General features: G+C 45.3%; 1 protein-coding gene across 1 annotated transcript in view; it reads right to left on the bottom strand.

The window, feature by feature from the left end:
- Nucleotides 1–438: 438 nt before the first annotated feature.
- The window catches only part of CYTH4 (cytohesin 4), a 44,155-nt gene continuing 26,131 nt past the window's right edge, over nucleotides 439–18,462 (bottom strand). The window contains exons 9-13 of the mRNA XM_066633404.1: nucleotides 10,004–10,115; nucleotides 8,611–8,687; nucleotides 6,760–6,831; nucleotides 3,307–3,461; nucleotides 439–2,366 (exon numbers count right to left, since the gene is read on the bottom strand). Coding sequence (XP_066489501.1) covers nucleotides 2,294–2,366; nucleotides 3,307–3,461; nucleotides 6,760–6,831; nucleotides 8,611–8,687; nucleotides 10,004–10,115 — 489 coding nt within the window. The 3' untranslated portion in view covers nucleotides 439–2,293. The remainder of the gene's footprint in view (nucleotides 2,367–3,306; nucleotides 3,462–6,759; nucleotides 6,832–8,610; nucleotides 8,688–10,003; nucleotides 10,116–18,462) is intronic.

Raw genomic sequence — 18,462 nt, 5'->3', positions numbered from 1 at the left:
GGAGAGGCGCCAAGCTCTCCAAGGTATATTTGTGCTCTCCACTGCTTGTATTTATTCACTTCCTGGATGCCACCACTGCATAGCTGACATTATGATCAAGGCTGTAGGAGCTCCACCGTAAAAATATTAAATATCAAATCAAACCTTGGCAGCTAGCTCACCCAAATTTGGTGTCCAGAAAAGTAGAATTCTGCAATCTGTATTATTTATGCAAATAGGGACACATTCTATCATTTCTGATTTGGGATCATTTATTCTGTTTGGTTAATCGGAGAAAGGGGCAGACTGATTTGCAAGCCACTTGCTGCCCTGCTCCAAGTCTTTATTCAGTCACTTTGGAGAGGGCAGCTGGCCTGGTTCATGCTGTTTCAAGCAGATCATTGCAAGCTTAAGGACTAGAAACTTGCATTCTAGCCAGAAATGAAAGCTGAGATTCTGAGGAAGCTTGGTTTCACTGCCATGTTTTGTGCTTTTTTCCCCCTACATTGCTACAGCTTTGTGGCATATATCCAACCTTACTAAAGATTAATAGTTTGCATCACTTCCCTATTGAAACATCCATAGTGAATTTAAATGCTACACAGATATTAACTTAAATGATTTATAGACAAGGTTATTCACAACTCCATGGCAGGCTCCAGACCCAGGTCTGCAGCAGAGTTTCTCCTCCTACCAGGGGAGAGAGCTGTACTTAAAGAGACAGTGTATAATTTATTGTGCCAAGAAACATAATTTCTTCAGAGCAGTTCCTTAGTTCTAAAATCCTTCTATCACACGTTGTCACAATAAACCTGTGAGGTCAGTCAGTATAACAGTTTTGCAGATGGAGAGCTAAGCCTCAGAGTGAGTGACTTGCTCAAGATCACTCAGTGAGCCAGTGGCAGAGGCTGAATTTTAAAGAGATCTAAATCTCAGCACTCTTATCCACTGGACTACATCATCTGTATCCTTTAGTGGCATTGAGCTAATTTGAAACCAGCCAGGTGGTAGATACGGCCTACAAAATTTTGTAATCATTAGATTAAAACAAATGAGCACTACAGAAATACAAGATGGCTCCTGCTTCTGTTTGGTGCTGATAAAACAAAACAAGACTAGAAGCATAAAAGACTGCAAGCTGTTTTTCCACATTAAAAAAATTGGCATATATATCCATCTGTTTGACCCTGTGTGGAAAAAAAAAATAGTATTGTGTGCCTTAGTGTACTTTAAACATTTTTATAACTACTTTTTTTAATTCTCACAAGAACATTCTATTAGCCATTCTATGCCAACTTTTTTTTTTGGTCCTTTTTTCATTTACACATCAGAGTCAAAGTGTTTTACATAGTACTTACAGCTCTCACGACAAACTTGTATAATGCAGGTGCTCATACCCATTTTACAGATGAGAAACCGAGGCTGAGAGGAAGCAGTTTTCTCTGAGGGCACAGAATGTTCCATGGCAGAGGTAGGACTCAAATGCAGTTCTGCCAACCCTACTTTCAGTTCTCTGAACTGGGGGCTCACTCAACAGGCCAATGTAAGTTGACCAATGGCTATAACCCTATCTATTGCATCAGAAATCTGCTCCAATGGAGTGACTGGCAGCCAAATAAAAGAACAGAAGAATCAAAAATGCTTGGTCATTTTAGAGCCAGACTGGGTGGAAGGCACTGTTCTGAGAAGCCAAAGCTATATTACAGTCACCTTGGCATCAGTTCACACATTCAGAAAAATTGTATGCCAGGCTCAGTAAGACAATTATATAAAAATGTTTCCACTGGCCAAACTCCAGTGCATCATTTTCCTTCACCAGGCGTGGTGATCACTGTCCATTAAACCTTTACCCCAGATGAATTCATTTGTTCTTGCACTACAAACACTCCAATTGTGCTACTATTTGGGATGCAGTGGAACAAGAAGTTGGACAGGATTCCATGTGCACAGGCATTCCTTCTTTAGGAGGGCCACCTATCCCCAGGCATGGTTTTCTTTACATGGAAACAACCTGGTAGCTGCTCCGGGAATACTGAGGTGGCCTCTCTTCTCCTAGATTTCCTCTGATCCTGATTAAATACAAGCACTCAAGCCAGGCGGCCACATGCGATCCGTACACACAAGATAGTCATAATTCCTGCAACAGCGTCCATTTCTTCAGATTCTGGCCTTGGGAGAGGAAAGACGAGGCATCTCACTGTGAGCGTCGCAGTCTTCTTCCTGTCTCAGACAGGAAGGGGAGATACTTGAAGTTCCTTTGCTGACAATACTCCCAAGGAGGCCATTTTCTTGACGTGCAGCATCAACCAGGGGATCATTTTTTGCTGGCAATCTTTTTCTTTCGAGCAGAGACCAGGTCAAAGAAGGGGTCTTGAGTGATGCTGGTTCTGGAATCAAACAAACAAAGGAAAGGAAGTCAAAACTCAGCTCTCAGCAAGTGTCGATGACTTTCATGGCCCACAGGAGAATTTTTGGAACATGAAACTGGGGTAGGGCAACTAGACAGAGCTTTATGGAGCCTTTGTGTTCTGAGGCATCAACTGGAAGAGCAAATAAGAAGTTGTTTCCGGAATCTCCTATGGACACAAGAAGTGTCATGACTGCTTGATGATCAGCACAAAAATCTGAGGGATAAGGAAAGATAAAGGAAGGAAGGTGGCAGTAGCTCGGTAAAACAGAAGACGAACACTTTTCCAGACCCACAAAGATAGCAACACTGAAGGTGGATTACATGTTGTTGGCAAGACTCCTATGATTCTTAATCCCATTGATGCATGTGGGTGAAATATTTTGCCTGAGCACCAAGATGTTCTTTGGCACTCTGAGCCTACCAAGCTTCCCCATCAAAAGCTGCTTACCTGCGATCCCTCCTCCACACAAATGCTGTGTATGGTTCACACATGCATGTTCCTCTCTCAATGCACGGACAACTTCCATGTCGCCACACACCATGGACACAGAACTTTGGTTACAGCATTTCAGACACAAAAGCTTTGCTATATAGCTGTATTCTCCAGTGAGCTGGTAAGAGCTAGCAGGTTTGTATAAACCACCCCCAGACAGATCCTCGGCCTTTTATTTATCACATTGTGATCTCAGCCTCCCTCCATAGAGCCCAGCTGTGTGGTACTTTCCTCATTTTGTTCTTCCAACTATCCATCGAGGTAGGCCAGGTCTGAGTGACTGGCCCAAGCTAGCCCAATTAGCTTCATGGCTGAATGCATGAATTCGGGCATCCCCTATCCTGGTTCATCTACTCTAACCACAGCGGTTCTCACACAGATTGATGTACTGCTGTCCAGTGCCTTATTTCAGAGCATTGCTCACCGTATTGCATCAATCCATAGGTCGCGCTCCTCTGGTGTGCCTGCAGAGATCTTGTAGGATTGGTGCTTTCCTTCAACCACCTTCCCATCCCCGTCCATCTTGCAGGCTTTGATCTTCTGCCCTTGGCAGTTTGCATTAAAAAGTTCAAAACAATTCTGAGGGAGAAAATTTTGGGGGATCAGAGATTGAGGATCAGCAAAAGGACATGTTCTGACATCCTTGGAGGGTATGTGCATCCTTGCTGTGCTATAGATTAAATCAGTTAAGACATCACCTTTCACATCTTCATGTACACAGAGTATATGTTCACAGTACTGTATATGCACATACTGAAATCTCGTGTGATTCATTACCACAGATGCTGGATGGAGGACTTGGAATTAATTTCCTTTTCTGACACCAAATGACTCCTTGACCCTGGGTAAATCACTTCAGAATTCAAATACGTGACTGCAAATGCACACTGTTCCTTGACTCCACTTGGACTGCAATTTATCTGCCATTTTATTTATCTGACATGTTTGTATCTTCTCTTTCCCTCAAGGTCTTCAAAACAGTATTTTTCATGACCAAAACAACCTTGGGAGGTTGGTTAGACTGAGAGGTGGTGACCTGCCCACTTATTGAGCTTCTTATCTGAATGGGGCAATCTAATGCAGCACTTTAGCCACTGTGGGTCGGTTCCAATGAAATGCCAAACCGTTATGCGGCATTGCAGAAATGAGCCTGATGCTCGTGCCCTCCCACTCCCTCTTCCCTCACAAGTGCTAGTAAGTTCCTGGCTTTCGGCATACCATCATTTCTCATAACTATAGTTTGCACAAGATTTCCATGTCGGAATTTAGGATCCTGGATTCTAACCCTGGTTTCCAGGGATCAGACAAACCAGCTTTTTTGCCTTTTCATATGCAATTGCAAATTATAGTTTGCTGAAAACAAACAAGACCAAGGCTCATTCAGGTTACCCCAAATCATGGTTTGCCACTTCATCTGTTCTTGCAAACCGACTCTCTCTGCACAATCCCTTGCCTTAAGCAAAGATATTTAGAATCTGATACTAGTTAGTATTATTTGAGAGAGTCACTTCATTTAATCCCATGAGCCTGAGCTTATACACCTTAGAGGTCCCAATAAGTATAAATGGGCTTTCTCTCAAATAAGTGTGGAAAAGAGTAGCCAGTGTAGTACTGAAACAAAGCTTGCAGTTAGGATTCCCTTTGCAATCATAGCTAGCTGCCCAAATGAAGGGCATATCAATCTCGATATCATTGGCCCTGCAGCCTTGTCAACGAGATACACCCAAACGACTGCTGAAAGCTAGATGGTTTGATGTCTGTATTGTAGGGGAATCTAACTGCCTCCATCCTCATTACTTTTCATCTGGGACCATCAATAATTTTCATCTGGGACCAAGTATTAGTTGAAATCCCCATAGACGAATTATTCCCCCTTCTGTCACATGCACTACTAGTTAAGCTGTTAAACAAGCCCCTGCATTGACGTGCTCCAGTCTCAGATTAGAGCTACCAGAAGGTCTATTTTGTTCTGATCTCACATCAGTCCCCCCCTTCCCACTTTGTTGTTTTCAGATGAGATAATCCTGATTGACACTGCTAAAGGGTGGGCTCCCTCCAGATCTTGATTAGACTAGACACCAATAACAAGGGGCTGCTTCTCAAGTTGCTTTTTTAAAGACAGGTGTTCTCCTCTGGCTGATAGCCAACTCAGATGCCAACATGCAAAGGTAATTTGAGAATTTCAGGTGCCTGTTTCAACGTACTCTGAGATGTCAGAAGGAATTGTAGTGATGCTTGCATTACCATATTGAGGTGTTATTTTGTACCTGGTGAATGCTCATGGTTGCAAAAGCATACCAGTGTTTTCACTAACTCATGGAGGGAGTCACTCAGAAGCCAGAGCAGAAGGGAAAAAAAAGAAAGATGGAAGAGCAGAAGGGACAAAAGTGTAGCTTTGGGAGAATCTCTGTCCCTTAGGAAATTCCAGGCCCCTGCCCTAACTTTCCAGTGTTCATTTAAAAAGTAAAGCAAGTTACTAGCCCTTTTCATTATGGAGATACAGTATAAGGCAGTGATCAACAGGGCTGGGCCTCATTTGTAGTTGGAAACAGGGCTGGCCCACCATCTCCCAGCGCCTGAGGCAGTACACCAAATGCAGGGTGGCCAGATACAATGGAGGACAGATTATCATTAACCATTGCATAGAAGATGGAATTTGGGCAGGTGCAGCTCAACATGGAAGAGTTTAAAAAGCCACACCTGGCAAAATTCCTTCTTCTATATACAATGGTTAAAGGTATAGGCACTCTGTCCTCTATTATATCTGGTCACCCTGACCAAATGCCCCTCTCCCTTACCCCGTGGCATGTCAATCATCCCTGCTTATGCTCCCCCTCCCTGAATTCAAAAAGAAAGTGGGAGATGGCATAGGAGAGGAAGTGTGGAAAAGAGGGTAACGGTGGTCTCAAACAGCCAGATAGTTTAAGGCAGAAGTTGCCAAACTCGTGACCACTGCCTTACAAGAAAGTGATCCCCGTTTGGACCAGAGCTTACTGTTCCACCAGGTCACAGCATGACTTCTACTGATATAGGGGGGCAGGGATGCTCTGGGCAATCGTGTCTGCTGCCCGGCGTCCCAGCAGGCTGTGTAACAGGCTATCTGGGGAAATGTGACTTCCCATAGAGTCCCTATCCCCTGATCTCAGTAGAAGTCATGCGGTAACCCAGTGGAATGGTAAGTGCTGGTCATGGGGTGCAAAGGCTAATCTAAACCCTGGTTCCGGCCCCTGGGTTGGGGTTTGGAAGAACCTGGTCTAGGTCATCTCTCTCCTCTCCTCCATACTTCCTCTTCCATTTCAAGTTCAGAGAGAAAGATGAATGTTGAGGGCAGTCAAGCAGATGGAGGTGAGTGGCCTCTGCCAATTTGTCCCCCCGAGGCAACCAACTTAGGGCCCAATCCTATCCATCTTTCCAGCTCTGATGCAGCCATGCCAATGGAGCGTCCTCTGCATTCTGCAATGGAGGGACAGTCATGGAGGTCTTCTCAAGGTAAGGGAGCATTTGTTCCCTTACTTTGGGGCTGCATTGTGGCTGCATCAGTACTGGAACATTGGTTAGGGTTGCACCCTTAGGTGGCCTCCATGGGCAGGCTGGCACTGGTTGCCTTTCCATCAACATTCAGGAAGGAACTTTGAAGAAGAGTGATGTTTTCCCATTGCACTGAGATCAGGGAGAAGGGAGCACATCAACTCTTTCCCAGTCAACTCTGTACGTGCACCGCCAGAGGAGAATCAGCTGAAATATCTTCCAGTCAGTTCTGTACCTCAGCAAATGAACCAAATTAGGGAAGAAGACACAGGAAACTCAGGCAACAACAAGGAAGTTCTAATTAAACCAGTGGTCACCAGATATTATGAGATTTTTGGCCACAACTTACTGGTTTCTTCGGGTCATCTGCTTTCCGGATGGACAGGTTTTCCAGAGGAATAATCCCCAGAGGCTCCTTATCCTAGAAAAATACATAAATGAATCTCTCCCTAAAAAACATATTATTACCAACAAGGTTAATAGTAGGATGTTCCTAGGTGAAGACTGGACAGTAGGGAAGATAAGACCCAGTTCCCTGTATGCATGCCAGGCACTCTGTGGCTAAAACGACTAAGCATGAGATGTTTTTCAATAGTTTGGACTGACAGCCAGGAATGCAATTTTTGATGCCGCATGAAATCTGGGAAAATGGCTCAAGAAACTAACCTACTCTAGAGAAGATGGTAGGACAAGACTTGCTCTAGCACTTGCCCCCCCCCCCCCCAAAAAAAAAAATCTGGGGGCAAAGTGCATTTATGGGGAGAGGGCAAACTCTGCCCCACATGTTAGATTTTTGAAAGAGAAATAAGGTTCTGTTTTGCCTTAGAACATAATAACATAAGAACAGCCCCACTAGATCAGGCCATAGGCCCATCTAGTCCAGCTTCCTGTATCTCACAGCAGCCCTACCAAATGCCCCAAGGAGCACACCAGATAACAAGAGACCTCATCCTGGTGCCCTCCCTTGCATCTGGCATTCTGACATAACCTCTCATCAAAACCTCTCATCAAAAACATATTTTTGTCATTTTTTGAGTCTTACAAAAAACAAGTGGTAGAAGTTATTTTTTTAAAAAGCTAGTAAGTAGACTAGCTACCCCTGCTAATTGGGTAAGAGGCACTTTTTCAAGTGGGTGCTCCTTTTTTTAGCAGGGGAGAGTAACTGGCCCACCTCACCCCAGCACTGTCTGTTGTAGTGGCTGTCTGCTGGTATTCATTTGCATTTTTTTAGATTGAGCCCTTTTGGGACAGGGAGCCATTTAGTTATTTGATTTTTCTCTGTAAACCGCTTTGTGAACTTTTAGTTGAAAAGCGGTATATAAATACTGTTAATTTTCTCTTAAGGAAATCTTATTGCTTGTGATGGCACTAAAGTTAAAGTAAACATGTTTACGGTTGCAGCAGTATTTTAATTTCCAGTTTACAATTCAGCAATGGGTCTCACAAAGGGGAGATTTGGGGGGGTGAGCTCCTTGTCTGGGGGTCCACCCCTTTGGCCTCCCTGTGGCACCACCTATGGCTCCTCCAAGAGACCTTTGGTGCTACCTCAAAGAGCAATGGAGGTTACCTCAGACCAGCAACTGCAGCAGAGGGGAGCTCCACGGTTTCACTTTGGAAGGGACTCATTGCCTGGACACTGCAATGAATGATATGTCCTTCCCAGCAAAACCAATTTCTCATCTTCACAAACAGCCCTTGGTCCGTTCTTCTCATTGGTCTATCAAACATGCAATGAGTGGGGGTGGGGGTGTGTGGTAGATTAGGGCACCTAACAAAACAGTTTATCCCAGTGATTCTTGGAGCACAGTAGGGATTCTGTCACTCTCCTTGCTAGATGTGTCTGAGATCAGGTCACATCATATCAGACTTATAGCCTGGCATTGCATGCTTGTGCTAGGGGAATCAAGAATTGGGGAAGGGGCATGGAGAGGAGGCTTTAATTCTTCATTCAACCACTCTCAATCCTGACTACACATTTTCCCCCTCCTATGGCTCCTATTTAAGTTAGAAAAAGCAAGCACATGGGGGGGGGGAAAGCCTCTTTAATATACAAGCACTTTAGTATGCAGCAGGCCATTCAAACATCCATGGGTCTCAAGGCTGGGTTCTGGTGCCCACAATGAAGGAGGAGGAGTGCTTTCATGTCCTCTAGAACTGCACCTCTCAAACAAGATTTGCTTTCATGAAACATGGTCCTTACCGTGGTGTATTCAAAATAGTACAAACAGTTGTCCGTTAAAATGAACCAACGCCGTTTCCAGGTCTTCACTCTGCCTCCTAAGGTAAAATAGAATCAACCTGTACTTGACTCTTTTGGGGACAAATAGTCTTTCAACAATTGCTTCTCAAAGCAGATTCTAATTAAGAAACATAAAATATTACAGCAGTAACAGCAAAAACAAAACCCCAAAAAGCTGATGCCTATACCTACCTGAAAACCCTTAAAGCTGAACTATGCTGTAAGCTACACATGTGCTAGATGGGGGGGGGGGTCTGGTAAATGGGAGCTCCTTCCATGCCAAAGTTATCGCTATGCGAAAATTGTAGGTAGCCATGTTGCTCCATTAGAAAAAAAAAATCTGAAAGTCACAGTCTGGTAATACTCTGTTAAATGGGACACATCTGTGAGCAGTAAACATTTGAGTTCTACAGAACTCTTCCATCAGGCTTGCAGCTTGCATCGTTTGTTCGGTCCTAATAAAGGCATATAGGTGGCTGCCTTTTGCCATTGCTCTAGTTCGCTGTTATCTGCACTGACCAGTAACGGTTTTCCAGCAGCTCAGGTAGGTTTTTTCCCTGGCCCTACTGGAAGATGCCAGGGACCTTCTGCATGCCACACAGCTGCTCTATAGCCCCACACAAGAGGTATTGCCAGGCTCTGGCTTTTGAAAGTTATCTGTGGCTTTCTTTTATGGAAAGTGAGGGCCTCCTACAGCCTGTAGTCTCTTCTAAGACACTTCTGGTGGCTGGCCCTTTACTACATGAGAGAGTGATGACCATCTTTCCAGGTGCGCAGAAATCTAATGCTTCTCTTCAGAACATAGCTGATGCCAGTGTGGGTTTAATGTAGTGCTGTTGCGGCCATAATTTTGGATTCAAAGCCCTGCTCAAAGTTAATGTTCCCTGATTAGCAAATCACTATTTCTCAGTCTCTTGCAAGGTTTTGAGACCAGAGGATCCATTGTAGCATCTTTTCTGCTCTGGATCCGACCAGGAAAGGATCTCCTGACAATAAGTCAGGGCTGCTCTGACATTTGATCCGATCTCAGAACACACTAGCCAGCTTCCTGAAATGTCGCTGTTCAAAGATTTTCCCCAGCAGCTCTCTTCCCCTGCTCCAAGAATACAGATAAAGAACAGGGCCAGCTGAGGGCAGAGTAAAGCATCCCTCTGCCTCTGCATTCAGAAAAAGGGAATTTCTAGGGAATGCATAGCAGCGATGAACACCAGGGGTCGCTGTCACCCCACCACAACAGAAGGATGGCTTGCTGCAATCTTCAGCTAATCAGGAGAAATTGCCAGCTTTCCTTGAGAGAGGGTTTACTTGGGGTGGAGGGCAGCTGGGAGATGTTTCAGCAAAAGACAATCCTTACCTAGTTTAAGGAGCCAGCCTTCCCGACTGGGGTTGAAGAAAGTATGGGTGAGATCATTGCCATCATCCTCTGGGATGGAGAAGGGTTCGTTCTTGATGCTATCAAACAAATCCTGCCTCCGAAAAAGAGAAAGGAATAAAGAGAAGGAAACCCGGAAGAATTTAAACAGACACAGTCTTATCTACCTACAGTCTCTTGAGTGAGATCACAAAGGCACGAAATCAGAAGTACTTGTGTCCTAGGTGGGCATCTTACACACACACACACACACACACACACACACACACACAAATCATGTCCACTCGAATACAAACACAGACAGCTGGAAATGAACACTTCGTCATCTATCTGCACCATGACTTCAGCCCTACAGTCCAAAAGGCTTCACAGAAAGTGAACCACACAAGATTGCAGCTGATAAAAATGAGTTGGGGGGCTGTGAAAAAGAGGCTAGGTCTAGGTCTACACGTGCAGCAGAACGAGGCCATTCGAATCATATTTTTGAATGCTTCCCTATGCAAAATAAATCTTACTGCAAGTAGAAAGTTAGTACAGCTGAAAGAGGCTTGGGTTACAACCTCTAATTTTCTCCTTGCAGGGAGATTTTCTTTTACATGGGAGAATGTTCAAAAATAGCAATTCCCACCTGCAGTGTTTAGTAGTACTGTCCGTTCTACCTTCTCATTCTACCACATGGGAAGATCTGGCTTTGGTCCTTCCTATTGGTCACACAGAAAAGCTCAAGATGTACAGGGAGAGTCTTGAAGAAGTTGAGAAATCAGAAGGCTAGGTCCTGGGACCCAATTTCCATCTCCTCCACAGTATTCCTCACTATGACGATTAGTCCTTTCCACCCGTGCGCCCTCATTTGTGCCATAAATCCATTTCCCCCTCCCATCTCCCTTCTCTTGCTTCAGTCACAGGAACGCTGAACCTTGGAATCAGTCTATGCATGCCTTTTAATGCATGCTTTTAGCCAGCCTGAATCATTTTTGTTCTCTAAGTAGCAACTTTAGGGGTCCCAACATAGACCCCTAAATAGGGGGAGCCTTTACTTTTTAGTCCCTGACATGGTCTCAATCCAGATAAGTGCCTCCTCTCAGCCATGACTGAGCCATGACTGCTATTAGCTTCAGAAAAGAGTTGGTTTTGCCAATGGGAGTTTCTCACATGGGGAAAATAGCAACTGTGGGAGCTCCTGTCAGATTGGGGCCATAGTGGGTGCCAAGAGTTAGAGCCCTTCTCCTGCCACACCACAATCCTAATCAGATCCACCCAACAGCAACTGTTAGAAAACGAAAAGGAGGCACACAGCACCAAAGTATGCATTGCAAGTCACATATACTTTGGCCCTTAGTATATGTGGCTTAGGTAAATTATACAAATTTACCTGCAAATATTTTTAGCTTTTGTAATTCACTTTGCACTGAGAAAATGGGTTTCCTTTATCGGGCACTTTCCCCACATTTAAAGAACACACAGTCTGAATTTGGTACATCTGACTCACTGACAAAGGGGATTTCTGATTTCTGGTCCCGTAAAATAGTAGCACTGGGGCTACTAGAATGTGATGTCACATCTTATGTAAACCTCCTGCAACTTCCTCCACGCTGCCAACAGGAAGTGGCATTCAGCAGACAATCCAATCCCTTCACACAAAGGGAAATTCCATGGTCCCCAGGCAGGTTCACAGATACAATCTTTGGGGTATCCTGGTCCTATGCAGCACTCCTGTGCCAAATTTGACCCCCTCCCCCATGAGCCCTTCACTTCCTGCTTCGAGCCCATCTATTAAAGACAGGTTTAAAGTAAATACAGATGGTGGTGTATCATCAAGGGATCTGTTCCTGGACTCCCAGTGGATACCAAAAACCACAGATAATCAAGCCCACCTGGGCTCCAAAAGTGACTAGAGCCTTGCTCTACAGTGTCTGGCATAGTAAGTCTATGTCTGTAACACATATCAGATACACTAACTACAGATACACTAACTACAGATTTAAAAAGTCCCATGAAATTGGATGAATAACTCCATCAATGATCTCCCAGGAGACACCATTAAGTGTTAGTCTTGCAGAAAACCCGGACTTTGTAACCTGGGGTTACAAAGAGTAGGTGAAGCGAATCTTTCTGGTGTGGGAGGAAGGATCTCCTTGGAAACCTTGGTGGAAACAGTCACACCTAGGAAACTGATTGGATATTGACTATCAATGAGTTCTACTTCTTTTCTGAATGAGTCGTGAATTGTTTCTGGAAGAGTTCACACACCTATGGCTCATTATCAAGGTGCAACTGCACAACATCTGGCCAGCTGCAGTGTGAAGAGTGTGATAAGCACACAAACGATTCTGTTTTGGAGTCTATGCTCAGGTTCAAATGTAACATTAAACTATGATTACAGCACGGTGTAGCATTGCTAGCGCAAGGAGCCTCAGGTTCAAGTGCAACCCCCTCCTTTTCCGTGCAACAGGAGGACGTTTGTTTCTCCCATCCCTGGTCTAAAAGAAACTGGAATTTACCATTCCATGTTGTATAATCATTTAAATCACACACAATATAAATATTTCAATACTTCACATATACTGTATGAAGAATAGTTTGGACAAACCACCTTCTCCACGTGATTATGAAAAGGGGATTGGGAGGGGGGCTTATGGCCCTAATCATAGGTGAGTGGTGCCAGTTGAATATGTCATTTCTGCATGAGCCTGAGAGAAAGTGAGATCAAACTGAGATCACGGACTTTTTGAAAAAGTGACACCATGTGAGCTTGATCTATACCAGGGGTGTCCAAACTTTGACACAACAGCCACATTGCATATCAGACACAGTGTCGAGGGCAGGAAAATAAATAAGTAATAAATACATGGAGGACCAATGTGATGAGTTGGATTGAATACAATAAGTGGGTGGGGGTGGAAGAAGGAGGGGAGCAGAGGGGAAAATTGACTTGCACGGGAAAAGGGGGAATGGCTTTTGAAAAAGCATCAAGCAACCGAAGTCACAAATTTAAAAAACTTTCATCTCGGTTTCTGCTCCGTTTTAAGTTTAACAAACATTATATTTATATTCCAGGTCTGTTTGGACACCCCTGATCTATGGGTGGGTGTGGGTGTGGTTATGTATGTGGGTTCATCCCCCTCAGTAGGGGGAGATGTGGCCTATTCAGTTCCAAGTTTAAAGGTTTGCACTCTTCCGTTTTGATTAGACTTCTCATTAGCTTCTTTTCTTGCTTTGTTGTTTTACGTCTCCCTGCCCAAGAAGTTGTGACCAGTTGCTTCTCTTGCTCTTATTCTGCAGCACATATGTACACAGGTCGGTCCCCTTTATTCATGGATTTGACTATCCATGGGTTCCGAACTGCGGAGACGGACTGATCTGTACCCTCCGGATGCAACCGGAGCTGTGCTCCCTGCCGTATTTTCTTTCCAGTGTAGTAGTAAAACTTATTTGTACTGGATCTGTACTAGCTTCCTCCTTTTTCAGATTTGTTGTTTTGTTTACTGGTTGACTTTATCAGCCATCAAGAAGGGAGGCTTCCCCTTCTCGCTTCATGACCATACAGGAGAAAACCACACCTCCTGACTGTCACAGGGCTGTTAAAAGAGCCCTGCTAGAAGGAAAAAGGATGGCACTCCCTCCTGAATCATTTTAGCACTCATGGCACTCCCTCCTCTAGCCAGTTCTGGTTTGGAGCCCTCCTTACTTTGCCTAAGGTTTTGGTTCCTCCTTTCAGAAACACATTTCCTATCATTCATACAGTTTCTGTCTCACTCCCTGCCAAGATGCAACTTTTAATTCCACCAAAATATGTACTTTCAGGCCCTTTCCCAGCAGTACTGAGTGGCAAATCTATCACAGCGTTTCTTACACTGTGGGTCAGGATCCAAAAGGTGGGTCGCGAGCCAATTTCGGGTGGGTCCCCATTCATTTCAAGGTGCGTTTTATTTTTATATTAGACTTGATGCTACCATGATATGTGACTGCATTTGGGGAAAATGTTACAAATCCATAATAGGCTGTTATGTATATGCTTTTAGCAATATTAGTCAATGGGGCTTACTCCAAGGTAAGTGGGGATAGGATTGCAGCTTTTGGGATGTTTGGGGAATTTTTTATTTAAACAGATCAGCAACTGCTTGAGAGAGTTAAACTTATACTTATTGTATAATGTACTTATTTATTTAATTAGATTTGATTTTGTTGTATGGTGGGTATTAAAATTTTCCTGCTTGTTGATGTCACTTCAAGCTCAAGCCTATGCTTGTCTACTCAGAAGTAAGTCTCATTATAGTCAATGGAGCTTACTCCCAGGAAAGTGTGGATAGGATTGCAGCCTTCTGGTCATAACATCACTTCCAGGTTAATGACATTACTTCCACTGGGTCCTGAAGACTACCATTCTAAAAAGCGGGTCTCGGTGCTATAAACTTTGAGACCCACTGGTCTGTCACTTTTTTTTGTGTACTGGCACACACCTGTCATGAGCCCCTAGAAAGCTCTGGTATGATGTTGACCTGAATAGATCATTCATGTGTTTATGGGACTCCCTCCATCCCATGCACACACACTGATTTAATGGGTAAGCTTTTAAGTAGCTGCAGGGAGTTGGCAGCCATTGGCTCTCACAAATCTGTTTGGATGACACCATCTGATTGGCAACTCGCTGTGTGAAAAGAAACAAGGACATGACACTCCCTCAGGGGCTGATTTTGACATCCTAGTACCATATAATCATCTCTTTTGCTAGTGGTAGATAACAGCTCATGAGAATCTTTATTAACGTGGAGGGTGGCAAACCAGGTAGGTGGAGGTGAGTGGCACTCGCGTTTCTCCTCACGCAGTGAGTTGCTAATCAGTTGTTATTGTCCAAACCGTGCTACTGGCAAACCACCCAGCCAGTTCTCACTCTCGAACCCAAGAATGACAGAGCCCAACTCACCGATTTCATTTCTCTTTTCTCAGAACTTTAGGAGGAGTCGCTCCTGCAGCTCCAGTGTGCATCCAGAATGACATAGCAAGAGTGACATGAGCCCAACCGTTCTTGAGAAGGTCTCCCTCATAAGAACATAAGAACAGCCCCACTGGATCAGGCCATAGGCCCATCTAGTCCAGCTTCCTGTATCTCACAGCGGCCCACCAAATGCCCCAGGGAGCACACCAGATAACAAGAGACCTCATCCTGGTGCCCTCCCCTACATCTGGCATTCTGACTTAACCCATTTCTAAAATCAGGAGGTTGCGCATACACATCATGGCTTGTACCCCATAATGGATTTTTCCTCCAGAAACTCGTCCAATCCCCTTTTAAAGGCGTCTAGGCTAGACGCCAGCACCACATCCTGTGGCAAGGAGTTCCACAGACCCACCACGCGCTGAGTAAAGAAATATTTTCTTTTGTCTGTCCTAACCCGCCCAACACTCAATTTTAGTGGATGTCCCCTGGTTCTGGTATTATGTGAGAGTGTAAAGAGCATCTCCCTATCCACTCTGTCCATCCCCTGCATAATTTTGTATGTCTCAATCATGTCCCCCCTCAAGCGTCTCTTTTCTAGGCTGAAGAGGCCCAAACGCCGTAGCCTTTCCTCATAAGGAAGGTGCCCCAGCCCCGTAATCATCTTAGTCGCTCTCTTTTGCACCTTTTCCATTTCCACTATGTCTTTTTTGAGATGCGGCGACCAGAACTGGACACAATACTCCAGGTGTGGCCTTACCATCGATTTGTACAACGGCATTATAATACTAACCGTTTTGTTCTCAATACCCTTCCTAATGATCCCAAGCATAGAATTGGCCTTCTTCACTGCCACCGCACATTGGGTCGACACTTTCATCGACCTGTCCACCACCACCCCAAGGTCTCTCTCCTGATCTGTCACAGACAGCTCAGAACCCATCAGCCTATATCTAAAGTTTTGATTTTTTGCCCCAATGTGCATGACTTTACACTTACTGACATTGAAGCGCATCTGCCATTTTGCTGCCCATTCTGCCAGTCTGGAGAGATCCTTCTGGAGCTCCTCACAATCACTTCTGGTCTTCACCACTCTGAAAAGTTTGGTGTCGTCTGCAAACTTAGCCACTTCACTGCTCAACCCTGTCTCCAGGTCATTTATGAAGAGGTTGAAAAGCACCGGTCCCAGGACAGATCCTTGGGGCACACCGCTTTTCACCTCTCTCCATTGTGAAAATTGCCCATTGACACCCATTCTCTGCTTCCTGGCCTCCAACTAGTTCTCAATCCACGAGAGGACCTGTCCTCTAATTCCCTGACTGTGGAGTTTTTTCAGTAGCCTTTGGTGAGGGACCGTGTCAAACGCCTTCTGAAAGTCCAGATATATAATGTCCACGGGTTCTCCCGCATCCACATGCCTGTTGACCTTTTCAAAGAATTCTATAAGGTTCGTGAGGCAAGACTTACCCTTACAGAAGCTATGCTGACTCTCCCTCAGCAAGGCCTGTTCGTCTATGTGTTTTGAGATCCTATCTTTGATGAGGCATTCCACCATCTTACCCGGTATAGATGTTAGGCTGACTGGCCTATAGTTTCCCGGGTCCCCCCTCTTTCCCTTTTTAAAAATAGGCGTGACATTTGCTATCCTCCAATCTTCTGGCACCATGGCTGTTTTGAGGGACAAGTTGCATACCTTAGTCAAGAGATCTGCAACTTCATTCTTCAATTCCTTAATAACCCTTGGGTGTATGCCATCAGGGCCCGGTGACTTATTGATCTTTAATTTATCAATGAGGTCTGAAACATCTTCTCTTTTAACCTCTATCTGACTTAACTCCTCGGTTAGGAGGGGCCGTTCGGGCAGCGGTATCTGCCCGAGGTCTTCTGCCGTGAAGACAGATGCAAAGAACTCATTTAATTTCTCTGCCATCTCTAAGTCTCCTTTTATCTCCCCTTTCCCTCCCTCACCATCCAGAGGGCCAACCGCTTCTCTGGCGGGTTTCCTGCTTCTAACATATTTGAAGAAGCTTTTATTATTCCCCTTAATGTTGCTGGCCATGCGTTCCTCATAGTCTCGCTTGGCCTCCCCTATCACCTTCTTACATTTCTTTTGCCACAGTTTATGTTCCTTTTTATTCTCTTCATTAGGGCAAGACTTCCATTTACGGAAGGAAGCTTCCTTGCCCTTCACAGCCTCTCTAACTTGGCTGGTTAGAGAGCCAACCGTTCTTGAGAAGGTCTCCCTCATAAGAACATAAGAACAGCCCCACTGGATCAGGCCATAGGCCCATCTAGTCCAGCTTCCTGTATCTCACAGCGGCCCACCAAATGCCCCAGGGAGCACACCAGATAACAAGAGACCTCATCCTGGTGCCCTCCCTTGCATCTGGCATTCTGACATAGCCCATTTCTAAAATCAGGAGGTTGTGCATACACATCATGGCTTGTAACCCGTAATGGATTTTTCCTCCAGAAATTTGTCCAGTCGCCTTTTAAAGGCATCCAGGCCAGTCGCCATCACCACATCCTGTGGCAAAGGGATACTCCTCGGCGGGAGGGGGGTCGGGCGCTTCTTGTAGTGGGGGATTCAATTATTAGAAACATAGAGAGGGGGGTTTGCGACGGATGTGAGGACCGCATGGTGACTTGCCTGCCTGGTGCGAAGGTTGCGGACATCACTTCTCGTCTAGACAGGCTAGTAGACAGTGCTGGGGGAGAGGTAGCGGCTGTGGTGCATGTCGGCACCAACGACGTGGGCAAGTGTAGCTGGGAGGTCCTGGAGGCCAAATTTAGGCTTTTAGGCAGGAAGCTGAAAGCCAGGACCTCAAAGGTAGCGTTCTCTGAAGTGCTACCTGTTCCACGCGCAGGGCCAGCTAGGCAGGCGGAGATCAGGAGTCTCAATGCGTGGATGAGACGGTGGTGTAGGGAGGAGGGGTTTAGATTCGTTAGGCACTGGGGAACGTTTTGGGACAAGCGGGGCCTGTACAAGAGGGACGGGCTCCATTTGAACCAGAATGGAACCAGACTGCTGGCGCATAACATTAAAAAGGTGGCAGAGCAGCTTTTAAACTGATCCCTGGGGGAAGGCCGACAGGAGCCGAGGGGCATCCGGTTCGGGACTCCTCATCCCTATGGGATGAGGATGGGGAGGTTAGAGAACAACAAGACAAAGGCAGGGTAGGAGAAGAAATTGGGAAAGGTAGGGAGATGGGATGTGATAGACAGTTTGGCACAATGAGAGGATGCGGGGACAAAAGAGCGAATAAGCAGCCCGTCATGGGGCATTCCGTGTATAAATGCTTTTATGCGAATGCCCGAAGTCTACGAGCAAAGGTGGGAGAACTGGAATGTCTGGTGACAAGGGAAAATATTGACATAGTGGGCATAACGGAAACCTGGTGGAATGCGGAGAATCAGTGGGATACCGCAATCCCGGGCTATAAACTCTACAGGAGGGACAGGCAGGGGCGTGTTGGAGGTGGGGTGGCCCTTTATGTTAAGGAAG

The sequence above is a fragment of the Tiliqua scincoides genome, chromosome 7 (assembly GCF_035046505.1).
Source record: "Tiliqua scincoides isolate rTilSci1 chromosome 7, rTilSci1.hap2, whole genome shotgun sequence".
Classification (NCBI taxonomy): Eukaryota; Metazoa; Chordata; class Lepidosauria; order Squamata; family Scincidae; genus Tiliqua; species Tiliqua scincoides.
Note: the sequence above shows the minus strand (reverse complement) of the source record. Positions and strands in the feature narration are given on the sequence as shown.